Below are 12,940 nucleotides of genomic sequence, written 5' to 3' on the forward strand. Positions count from 1 at the left end.
AGAGTTTTTTCCGGGGGCAGACACAGAAGGAAGTAGGGTTGGGTGGGGGAAGGGGGATGTGGGTGGAGCGCGATACAAGGAAGTGGTCAGAGATGGCCTTATCTGCGATTGACACGATGGGAGTAGCGAAGCCACGAGAGATGGCAAGGTCAAGTCGTGGGAGAGTGCTACATTATCAGAGGTGTTGTCTGTCAGTGGGTCATTAAACCAAGGGTTTGCCTTCCCCTTTCATATGGACATAAAATATCCCATGGCACTGCTTGAAAAAAAGCTGGGTCTGCAGGTGTCCTGGCTATAATTTTACACTCAACCAACATCGACAATTGGCTGCCATGTTTGCATACATAATCACAGTGACTACACTTCAGTAATTCTTTAAATGTGATGCACTTTGGGATGTTCTCAAAACATCATAAGGCAAAATGTAATTGTAAGTTGTTTTGTAAACTAATCATTAACAGTAATTGCACAAATCATTAACACTTAATACACTAATCATTAACACTTATAGTATTAATCATTGGGATCTACTAAATTAACCATTAACACTTAATACACTAACTATAAATATTTACTATATTAACCATTAACATTAAGTTAATCATTAGGACTTACTAAATTGATAGTTATCACTTATTACAGAAACAATTAGCAGTTAGTACACTTACCAGACCAAACATCAACATTTACCACATGAATTCATAGCATTTACTGTTATACTAACCAGTGGGCAGTTTTCTCAGCTACAATTATTGTTGAGAGTATTTGAGAGAGCGTATTGCACAGTGTTCATTGTTAATGAATTATCCCATCAGACTCATGGAGGGTGACATCTATCCACTGAACAGAACATTACCAGATGTTATTCTGATAATGAGGATCTGAATGGCTCTTAGCACAATCAGTAGCAGGATTGTAAAAACTGGAAAATAATACTGAGTAGAAATAATTTGGCAGTAAAAACCTAATTTATTAACTAACTCTGTTCATGGTTCAAGGAGCAAAGACAAATTCTAAACTGGAATCAATAGATTTTTCCCACACTGTGGTATTGGGTAAAATGCTATTGACTCAGCCGGATGGTGTTACTTCCCCTTCACAGCAAGCAGAATGCAGCATGACTCCTCCCTTTTTAAACAACTTTTTAAACAAATATGAACAGACAAACAGTGAGCGGCACCTCGTAGCACAAAGCAATAAAATATCAATCGCTGTTTAATGCAAGTTTCGGAAATGAGGTGTTCATCTGGACACCTCCCCCATAACCCATCTCATAGTGGGAAAGGGGTAAATCTCCCTGACTCTTGTGCAACCTACGATGGAGAGGCTGAGCAATAAGCATATCCTTGGACTCTATCAATGTCACTTTGATACTAGTCACTATGAGGAGTGCGAGGATGGCCTGGAAAGGTTCAACCTCTAACTGGACTTTTCCCACCTTGGGGAAGAACTTTATAGCTGCAATTTTGAGCTAACCCGCCTGGCATGGAACGGAGCAGGTTCAGGTTGGATTTCCGTTTTACAACCCGCCCGATTTTATGCTCCATTGAAGTAAAACAAATGAACAAAATCTGCAATAGGTTTGCAATCAGTACAATCTGTCATATTTAAAATATCTTTTGTTTTTTCACTCCCTCTGGGTGGAACTTTCAACTTCAGTGGGATATATAGTAGGTGGCAATGAATCAGCCTCCCGTTATATACACCCTGCCCAACTTTCCTTCCCATTTAGGAAAATAGGGCGCGGAGTATAATAGGCGGTGGATACGCTGCAGCCATTATGAAAGTGAAAGTTCCGTCCTTTCTCTTTAACAGTAATACAGTCTCTCTGTTTTAAAACTCATTCAATAAAAATTGCCTGATTAAAGCTTTTGAAACTAATCCTCCAGTTTTTCAATCATATAATTTTGAAAAACAACACAACCGATATGGAAGCTGGAAGCTGAAAAGAATCATTCTGGCACTTGGGTTGACTAAATAACACTGGTGCACCCTGGGAAACTGTGCATACAGCTTATGCTCAGACTCCAATATCCACCTTCAGCTAAGAGTAACAGCTTTGAGCAAAGATATCAAGTATAAGCATAGACCTTTGGGAAATGTTGAGGAAAGAATTTTACTGAAGGTACTAATGGCCATAAAAAAGATAACTCAATGGCTAAATGTAATCATGTTATTGTAAAATATGGCATTTTTTATGTTTTAATTTGTTTAAAACTTTATTTTTAGACATTCAAAATTTCAATTACTGAGAAAAATGGCAGGTGAAAATGTTTTCAAAAACACTTCGTATGATTTCATTATTCATTTTTTTTTAGATTTTGGTCGGTAATCCTAATTGGTCAATCAGGATTGTTTGTTTTTATAAGTTCTTGTGGTTTATAACTGCTTTCCTTGCTTTTAATTTTTATATTCCCTATATCTTCAATTTTAAATTGTTGCTGTTTTATTTTGACACAATTAACAAAGTGTGATTTCAAAAGTGTGACAGACAGGAAGCGTGTGTTAGACACAAAACTTTTAATATATTGTAGATTATTTTTACTGAGCTATGCACCTCACCAGGGATTGGACTGTGCTGACTCTCTTCACTCATAAGTCCCATCTTTTAACATACCTACACAGGAAAAGCTGTCAGCAGCAAGTGAATATCCACTGTCACAGGAACAAAAGAAGCTCCCTGCTACGTTAATACATGTTTGCTGGCAGGTCCTCCGGCTGTGATTTGAGCATTCATCCCAATCTGTAAAGGACACAAAACAGCAAATTCGCATCAATCATTGCTTTTAAAGTTTGTGATAATTACAGAGGGTATCACAAACTCAAAATTATAGCCACACCCTTCAGCCCCTTTTGTGTATCTGGGGAGTTGGGTGGAGGGGGGGGGGGTGGATATGTTACATATTCAGGCTAATTTAAATGGGGTTTGTATTATCAAAGCGGAATTCAATTTAGCAAAGATTATTAGAGTCATTCAAAATAAGTTCAACCTTAAGAAAGTTTCTTGACTTCTGTGAAGATTATGCAGCCTCCAGTGAGGCACAGACATTAAACAGATTCTTACATTTAAATGCTGATGAGCCATTTCTTTTGCAATCTCCATTAAACAACTATTCTGGGCTCCGCCGATGACTCAGCTGTTTAGGCACTGAAAAGATGAGCCATGCTACAGGGATCTCCCAATTTTGATTCTTGGTCAGGTAGCAGAGATGCGAAGAAACAAAGTCTTGCATTTATATAGCACCTTTCATGACCTCAGAATGTCCCAATGCACTTTACAGCCAGCTAAGTACTTTTGAAGTGTAATGACTGTTGTAATGTAGGAAGCGCAGCAGCCAATTTGCGCACAGCAAGCTCCCACCAACAGCAATGAATTAAATGGCCAAATCATCTATCTTTTAGTGATATTGATTGAGGGATTAAATATTGGCTAGGACACAGGAACTCCCCTGTTCTTCTTCGAATAGTGCTGTGGAATCTTGTACATTCACCTGAGAAGGCAGACGAGGCCTGAGTTTAACCTCTCATCTGAAAGACAGCACCACCGACAGTGCAGCACTCCGTCAGTACAGCACTGGTGACAGACTAGATTATGAGCTCAGGTTTTTGGAGTGGGGCTTGAACCCACAACCATCTGACTCAGAGGCAACAAATGGATCAAGAGTTAAAACGGAGAAATGTTGAAAAACACTGCATCAATCAGTACTGCACCCAACAAATGTTTGAGAGATAAAACAACATCAAGTACCAAGGCACTGGCCTTCGACCATCTGAAAACCCTCCACACAGGCACAGCGATAAGATCCCACAGTGTTGAGGCAACGGCTGTTGCAAAGGGAGACGTCCTCCTTACACTCATCAATATCTTACAGCAAGGAAACAGAGATATAGTTAGAGACAGCTGAATCGTAAAGCTTCAGTCACAATCTAGATTTCTAATGGTATCTTAATCTATATCTCCATTTCTATCGGCACTTTACTCTGAATCTACATTACTTCTACTGTTTCTGTCTTAATCTAGATCTTGGTCTCCATCTAGATCTCAAGAAGTATTTTATTCAGAATCTAGGTATCTAGTAGTGCCTCAATGTGAATCTCAATTTCTGATAGTATCTTAGTTTGAATTGTTATTTTGAACAGTATCTTAGTTTGGATCTAGTTCTCTAGAGGTATGTTACTATGCATTTAGATTTTTTAGCAGGATCTTGATTTGAACTTCCATTTCCAACATTAACATGGTCTGAAACTAGATTTCTTTAATGCATCTAAAGGCATGTTACTGTGTATCTAGAATTCTACCAGTGTTTTTACCCGAATATAGGTTTTTAACAGTATCTTAGCCCTAGCCCGATTTCTAACACTATCTTAATCATAATCCAGATTTCTACAGGTACTTTAGTCTGAGTCTAGATTTCTGGCAGTATCCTATTCTTCATCCAGCTTCTAGTGGTATCAATATGAATCTAGATTACCAGCAGTATTACAGTCTGAATCTAGATTTCCAGCCATGGCCTGACTAACACTATTGCAAACATGGATCATTTGCTCCTGTTTATTTTTGCTGTTCTTACTGTCAATCATCATAAGCTTTGCTCCGACTGATTTTAGGCTGATAAAAGGTGGTCACCTTGTGTGTCATGCTGGGACACTTTGGTGAGAGGCTAAGGGAACGAGGCCACCTGGAATCAAATTCAGCAGCAGTCTAGACACCTAAGTAGCTTGTTCAGAAACTGTCGGCAATTGCCTTGGTCCAGCAGTTAAGGCCTCATAATGGTTGAAAAGATTATGAAAGTTGGCACAGTAATATTTTGTACGGTGCTGAACATATTCAGAAATGGGGCATCATGAAAGTGCTTGCTGATGACTGGACAGGGTTAAATAGAGACAGTAGAGGAGTAATGCTGACGTGTCTGTAGGTAAAGCTATATAATCTGGAATTGAAATAACAACAGAAAATGCTGGAAAAACTCAGCAGACCAGGCAACATCCGTGGAGAGAAAATAGAGTCGACGTTTCGGGACTAACCCTTTTTCTGTTGTTATTTCGGATTTCCAGCATCTGCAGTATTTTGCTATCGTACAATCTGGAATTGATTTTGGTAAACACCAAAATCTTCTCAAATTATAATAAGCCACATTTATGTTAATGCTGAAACATGTCACCCAATGCCAACATTGACTTGTGTGAAAGACAGTTAAAATTCATGAGCAAATGGTAAACAGAGTTTGAAAGTCTACTGAGGTAATACTAAACTCTTGTAATGCTGTGATCAGACCACACTAAGAGTACGTGTTCATTGTCGGCAATACTAAAAACAATACATGCATTGCTCTTTTCTCATCTATGACTTTTCCTAAAAATTGATCGTTACAATCGCCATCTTGCTGTTTCTCCATCACTTCCTCTATGTTAAGTAAAATTTACTGTGTCACACTTTAGGCATTACACTTTTACAATTTCATAATTGTAAAAAAAAACACCCAATCTGAACTCAGAAGGCAAAGTATGAACAGAAAGTGACAAAGGCAACTAATAACCTACCAAATGAAACCAAGCACGTTTGAAAGCAATAAAAGAAGCATGAACAGTGAAGGGCATTTACTAATAAAAGAAAGCACAAGTCTAATTAATTCAAACACGCCGCAAATTTGTGAAGTTAGTTTGAATTTTCCACTGAAAGATTACTGGTAAAAGTAACATTTATAATATTAAAAACCTATAAAAAGTAATTAATTCTGAATAAAATGCTTATCTTTACACATGATGTAAATTCCTCAAAAATATTTTTGTCTATGAAGTCTCCTTCTGTGTCTTGAGCCTAAAGCTCAATTTAGAGTACTTGGTGTAACTGATATCATTGCATTAGGCTTTGCTGACCTTTTTTTCTCTGTGAATGCATCAGGTCCTCTTAATTGGCTGCTATTCATGTCAATCACGGCAAGCCCCTCCACTTTCAATTTTGGACGTGCTGCTTGTTAGTCCCCAGCCCTCTGAGGAATCAAATTGTTCAACCTTTTTTTCCCATAAGTACCCATCCCAAACTCACTCTGCTCACTTTAATGGCCTTACTTGACTCGCTCTCCCATAGTCCCTTCTGTGGTCTTCGCTGACACACCTGGAGTCCTTCCCAGCTGCAAAGGTGTCCTTCCCATTCCACCCTAACCCCTGTCCTTTTTGGCCTGTCCTGACACAGGCTTTTCTCAGGTCAGCCCACCCTGTTGTTTTTACTCATTGCCATGGAGCTGTTCCTGTGTTTGGCTATTGCACTGTACTTTTCAGCTTGACTTGTGATACTGTGCTGAACATAGTGTTACAAAGGACAGTCAGCAAACCTAGTAACTGGAAGTTGAATACAACTTCCCAGCCCACCTGCTGGCTTGTCCACCTGGCCACCTTGACCATTACCTGCCCACCTACTCACTCCCTGCCCACCTGCCCTCAGTGCTTCTCAGCCCACCTGCTTGGCTGCTCAGCCCAAGTCTTCCCTATCTTACTGCTTGCCCACCTGCACTAAATGTTTCCTAGCTTGCCTGTTGATGAGCACTACCAGCCACCTTGCTCCCTCACCTGCCCCAAGGTCTTTTCGGCCCACCAGCTTCATTTGGTTGACTGGTTTCAAATCATTTGAAAAGATGAAGAAATTAAGAAATCCTCTGACAGTGTGAGGGAATACAAGGCCCAGTTGCACTGAGAAAATCTTACTGAAGAATCTCAACGCTTGGGGGTTCTTCTCCTCCTCTCAGAGTTTGGGGACTGTTCTCTCAACACTCAAAGTTTTGGGATTCTTCTCCCCTCTCTCAGAGTTTGTGTGTGCTTCTCCCCTCCATACAAGGGCTCTTCTCCCCTCCCTCAGATACAAGGGCTCATCTCCCCTCCCTCAGATACAAGGGCCCATCTCCCCTCCCTCAGATACAAGGGCTCTTCTCCCCTCCCTCAGATACAAGGGCCCATCTCCCCTCCCTCAGATACAAGGGCTCATCTCCCCTCCCTCAGATACAAGGGCCCATCTCCCCTCCCTCAGATACAAGGGCCCATCTCCCCTCCCTCAGATACAAGGGCCCATCTCCCCTCCCTCAGATACAAGGGCTCTTCTCCCCTCCCTCAGATACAAGGGCCCATCTCCCCTCCCTCAGATACAAGGGCTCATCTCCCCTCCCTCAGATACAAGGGCCCATCTCCCCTCCCTCAGATACAAGGGCCCATCTCCCCTCCCTCAGATACAAGGGCCCATCTCCCCTCCCTCAGATACAAGGGCCCATCTCCCCTCCCTCAGATAAAAGGGCCCATCTCCCCTCCCTCAGATACAAGGGCCCATCTCCTCTCCCTCAGATACAAGGGCCCATCTCCCCTCCCTCAGATACAAGGGCCCATCTCCCCTCCCTCAGATGCCAGGGCCCATCTCCCCTCCCTCAGATACAAGGGCCCATCTCCCCTCCCTCAGATACAAGGGCCCATCTCTCCTCCCTCAGATACAAGGGCCCATCTCCCCTTCCTCAGATTCAAGGGCTCATCTCCCCTCCCTCAGACATAAGGGCCCATCTCCCCTCCCTCAGATACAAGGGCCCATCTCCCCTCCCTCAGATACAAGGGCCCATCTCCCCTCCCTCAGATACAAGGGCCCATCTCCCCTCCCTCAGATAAAAGGGCCCATCTCCCCTCCCTCAGATACAAGGGCCCATCTCCCCTCCCTCAGATACAAGGGCCCATCTCCCCTCCCTCAGATACAAGGGCCCATCTCCCCTCCCTCAGATACAAGGGCCCATCTCCCCTCCCTCAGATACAAGGGCCCATCTCTCCTTCCTCAGATTCAAGGGCCCATCTCCCCTCCCTCAGATACAAGGGCTCTTCTCCCCTCCCTCAGATACAAAGGCTCTTCTCCCCTCCCTCAGATACAAGGGCTCTTCTCCCCTCCCTCAGATACAAGGGCTCTTCTCCCCTCCCTCAGATACAAGGGCTCTTCTCCCCTCCCTCAGATACAAGGGCCCATCTCCCCTCCCTCAGATACAAGGGCTCTTCTCCCCTCCCTCAGATACAAGGGCTCATCTCCCCTCCCTCAGATACAAGGGCCCATCTCCCCGCCCTCAGATACAAGGGCTCATCTCCCCTCCCTCAGAATTTAGAAGGGGGCTGTTCTTCACTTCTCCCTTTTCTTCCCTCTTACCTTCACATGTGCTTCTGTCAGCCAGGAGTCGGAAACCAGCACGGCAGGAGCAGAGGTAGCTGCCAAAGGTGTTGTGACAAGAATGGCGGCACACCCGGCTCTCCCCGAGCCATCGGCACTCGTTCACATCTGGAGTGAAACAAAACCGCAGTTATCACACGGGTCAATGATAAAGAGACAGTAAAAGCAGAATAAACCTGTCACTATGAGTATATGTGGGTAAACCGAGCAGGTGGCAATCAAATCAGATCAATGAAACGTGGGCGTCAGACTGTATGGGGTCAATTCTAAACTAGCTCGCTGGGCGGGAAACCCATGGGATTGATGGGACGCCGGTTTTACACCTCACATTTGACTCAATGTAGTGAAATTGGACGGGGTGTAAAATCAACATTGCACCTGATCCCATCAGCATCCCGATGGGTGGGTTAGGTTAAAATTGGTCCCTATGTTTCTTTTTCTGTGTAATTTTTCACCCCTCTCCTTTTCTCCCCTCCTCTTCTGAAGGCACTATCTCTTGCAGGGATACTGTTCCACAAGGTCCAGCTGATCTGGGTTGGAGGAGTTACTGAGCCCCACTGTGTCACAGCTAGATTAATATCAACAGAGATCTAATCAGTAAAATAGGGTTCTAGTCAGTACTATGCAGTGGTCTGGGGTGTGTGTACACACGTTAACTCATCTCACAGATCCTTCCAAGTTCTGTAACTCCTGTAAACCATTAACATTGCTGTAGTCATTAGTACGCATGTTTTAAACAAAAATATCCTGTCATATTGTTAAGCTACTTTATATCACAGCAAGTAAACATACAGAGCAATAGTTATGATTAGATGCACTTAGTTCGATCATCACAGCTTATCTTTGCATAATAATACAAGATAAAGATTACTTTTTTAAAGGTTTCCTATGGGTCAGGAAGAGCAGAAGTGCTCTTCCGGGCTCCGCAAAGACATCCAGGGCCCCTGGCATGCCTCCCCCAGCCACAATCGCCTCCCCCAACCACTTACCGGACCGCCGGGACCCCCTGCCACACTCGCCCAACTGCTGCCCGCTGGCCTAACATCATTACCTCCAGGTTCGGGCGTGTGTCCGGTCTGGTATACTTAAATGAGGCCTGGGAATTAAAATGGCCTGAGCCTCATGTTGGCAAGCCGAAGGAAGGTTGATGCTCACCCCGCTGGTCCCACACTCTTCAGTTAAAATTGTCACTATGGTGACTAACCTATTCGGCCCTCTCCTGGGTCTGCTACTCCTTACAGGTTGGACCCTGGTGAGGAGGGCACTGTAATGTCCGTGTGTAATTGAGACACGGACTGCAGATGTTGGTTATAATAGGTGTTTACTGAATGGAGACAAAACTGGAACTACTATACAAAGTTACTGCAAAGGCTTATATACAGGGGTGGTCACTACTGGTACTGCAGTATACAGGGGCTGCAGAATATAGTTCCTTCTTCAAAGTACATACACTATAATTCCTCCCCTTTTAGCTAAACAGTACATAACATTCGATTAATACTTAAATAACATATTTACAATTACAGTTGCTAGATACATTAGCTGAAGTTAATCAATTGTAAATTCAGTCTTTGAGGAGGCTTCCTGATTCTGTCCGGATAACGCCTCTTTGGGGTATCAGGTTCTTCTGGCAAAGTTGATTTGGGATCAACGTCGCTGTTTGGTTCGCCTGCTTCCAATATCACCGATTCTGAGGTAGATGCAATTGGTACTTCGGTTTCATCACCAGGTGTACAGGATCGTGGTGTAGATTTGACGTTTTCCAGTGACTCTAGAATCTGGTCAGCATGGCATCTTACAATGCTCTCTCCAACGTCCACGGTATACATTAGAGGTCCTTGCTGTGTGCAGATTGTTCCTGGCTACCATTTCTCTGTGCGGTAGTCCCGGGCCAAAACTGGTTGACCTATCTTGAAACTCCTGGTTGGCCTTTCATTCATATTCTGAAACTGCCTGTTCTCCACATCTCTTCTGATGTTTGGCTAAACCAAATCCAAGCGGCATCTTAGTCTTCGATTGAAGAACATCATGGCTGGAGTTTGGTTGGTAACCGCATGTGTTGCATTCCGGTAGGCAAACAAGAAGTTATCCACCTTGTGTTGTAGGGGTATGTCTTCATTACACATTGCCTTGATAGCCTTCTTGAATGTTTGAACGAACCTCTCAGCCAATCCATTGGTGGCTGGATGATATGGGGCAGATGTGTAATGCTTAACACCATTGTTCTTTAAGAACCTCCGGAACTCTTCAGACACAAACTGTGATCCATTGTCAGAGCAAATCTGTTCAGGCAGCCCATTTCTGGCGAATATGGTTCGTAAGACTGTGATAGTTTTTTCTGTGGTGGTTGAGGACATTTTTATTACCTCTGGCCACTTTGAATGTGCATCCACCGCAATTAAAAACATCGAGTCCATAAATGGACCAGCAAAATCAATGTGTACCCTTTGCCATGGAGATGAGGGCCACTCCCATGGATGTAGAGGTGCTTGTGGTGGGGCGTTTTGGACCTTCTGGCATCCTGTACAGCTCTTGGTCATCTCTTCGATTTCTCTATCGATTCCCGGCCACCACCCAAACGCTCGGGCTAAGTTCTTCATTTTTACCCCTCCCAGATGACCCTCATGAAGCTCATTGAGCACTCTATCCTTCAATTTGGGTGGAATTACTACTCTGGATCCACACATCAAGGTTCCTCGGCACACTGACAGCTGTTCTCTTCTCAGCGAGAATGCTGGCAACAGTGGTTCGCCATGTGCTGGCCATCCCTTCACCGTAAAATCATAGACCCTGGAGAGTGTCGGGTCATTTCGTGTTTCCTTTTCTATGTTTGCATTCATCACAGGGAGACATTCGACTATGGTCGAGTGGAATATCTCCACTGGATCCACTGCAGGTGCTTCTTCTACCGTCGGCAATGGTAGGCGCGACAATCCATCAGCATTCCCATGCTGTTTAGTTCCTTTGTACTCGATGTCATATTGGTGTGCCCCTAGTAAAAGGGACCACCACTGTAGCCGTTGTGCTGTCATTATCAGGACGCCCTTCTTAGGGTTGAAAATGGAGACAAGAGGTTGATGATCAGTTAGTAGATTAAATTTCTCTCCGTGCAGGTAGTGATTGAACTTCTTCACCCCCCACACCAGGCTGAGGGCCTCTCTGTCAATCTGGGCGTAGTTACGCTCGGCTGCAGTTAACGAGTGTGACGCAAAAGCTATCGGCCTCTCTGAACCATCAAGGGATTTATGTGACAGTACCGCTCCAACGCCGTAGGGAGACGCATCACACGCCAGTCTTATCGGTAGTGATGGGTTGTAGTGAGCCAATACTTCTCTTGAAGTGATAAGGCCTTTACAATTCTGAAAGGCCCGCTTACATTCATCGCTCCATTTCCATGCTACTCCAGTTTGTAGCAGGGCGTTCAGTGGGTGCAGAATTGTGGACAAATTCGGCAGAAACTTATGGTAGTAATTCACCAATCCGAGGAATGACCTCATTTGCGACACATTTTCAGGCGCTGGAGCCTTAACTACCGCTTCAATTTTGTCAGGGGACTTATGTAACCCCTCTTCATCAATCACGTGGCCACAATACAATATCTGTTTCTTAAAAAACTCGCACTTGAGGCGATTGGCTCGTAGCCCATGTTCTCTTAGTCCAGTGAGCACCTGCTCTAGGTTGGCAAGGTGTTCACTGTCATTTTCACCTGTCACTAGGATGTCGTCCAAGTAACACTGAGTCCCCGGAATCCCTTGCAGGACTTGTTCCATCGCTCTTTGCCATATAGCCGGAGCTGATGCTACTCCGAATACCAGTCGATTATACTGGTAAGGACCTTTGTGAGTGTTTATCGTGAGATATTTCCTAGAGGATTCTTCAACCTCCATCTGCAAATATGCTTGCGCTAGGTCAATTTTTGTAAAACGTTTCCCTCCAGATAGTGAGGCGAAAATATCTTCTATCCTCGGAAGAGGATACTGTACTGTGTGAAGGACTGGGTTCACAGTCACCTTGAAGTCCCCACAGATGCGAACCTTCCTTGGCCCCTCAGACTTATTGTTTAACGTTTTCTTCATGACAGGAACGATGGGTGTCGCCCACTCGCTCCAGTCTACCTTAGATAACACGCCTGCATTCTCCAGATTCTCCAGCTCTGCCTCGACGGCTGGGCGAATTGCATACAGTACCGGTCTTGCTTTGAAAAACTTGGGAATTGCATTCTCTTCTATTTTTATCGAGGCGGTTACGCCTTTAAGAGTTCCCAGTCCTTGTTGAAATACCTCTTTAGCGTTAGCTAAGATTTTTTGACAATCGTTCAAGTGTGACGTCATCATCCTTTTTACCAGCCACAGTCAGTGCCTGAATGGAGTGCCAGTCTAAACTTATCTTTCTGATCCATTCACGTCCCAATAACGGTGGTCCACCATCTTGCAGTATGTTCAGATACAATTTCTGTATTTCCTTGCCGTTGTATTCGACAGGCACCCTTATTTTCCCTCTGGGGTATACTTTCTGCCCCGTATATGTCTTCAAGACAATGGATGTGTCTTTCAAGGTTTTGTGTGAGAATAGCCGCTCATAGTCTCGTCGATTCATTGCGGTCAGGGCTGATCCTGTATCCAATTCCATTTTGACTTGGGACCCTGCTATCGTGAGGGTGACCCAAATGGTTCGGTGATCCTCTTTTGCGATTAGGTTGTGTAGTTTGAGACAGCTTAGTCTCTTGTTCCCGGATTCACTATCGCTCTTCTGGTCTTC

At 44.1% G+C, this 12,940-nt stretch overlaps 1 protein-coding gene across 1 annotated transcript in view; it reads right to left on the bottom strand.

The window, feature by feature from the left end:
- The window catches only part of LOC147106640 (uncharacterized), a 230,370-nt gene that overhangs the window by 79,093 nt on the left and 138,337 nt on the right, over positions 1-12,940 (bottom strand). The window contains exons 5-7 of the mRNA XM_086008498.1: positions 8,162-8,290; positions 3,749-3,865; positions 2,618-2,743 (exon numbers count right to left, since the gene is read on the bottom strand). Coding sequence (XP_085864624.1) covers positions 2,618-2,743; positions 3,749-3,865; positions 8,162-8,290 — 372 coding nt within the window. The remainder of the gene's footprint in view (positions 1-2,617; positions 2,744-3,748; positions 3,866-8,161; positions 8,291-12,940) is intronic.

Source organism: Somniosus microcephalus, chromosome 15 (genome assembly GCF_052327205.1).
Source record: "Somniosus microcephalus isolate GS21.2 chromosome 15, FLI_Smic_1.0, whole genome shotgun sequence".
NCBI lineage: Eukaryota > Metazoa > Chordata > Chondrichthyes > Squaliformes > Somniosidae > Somniosus > Somniosus microcephalus.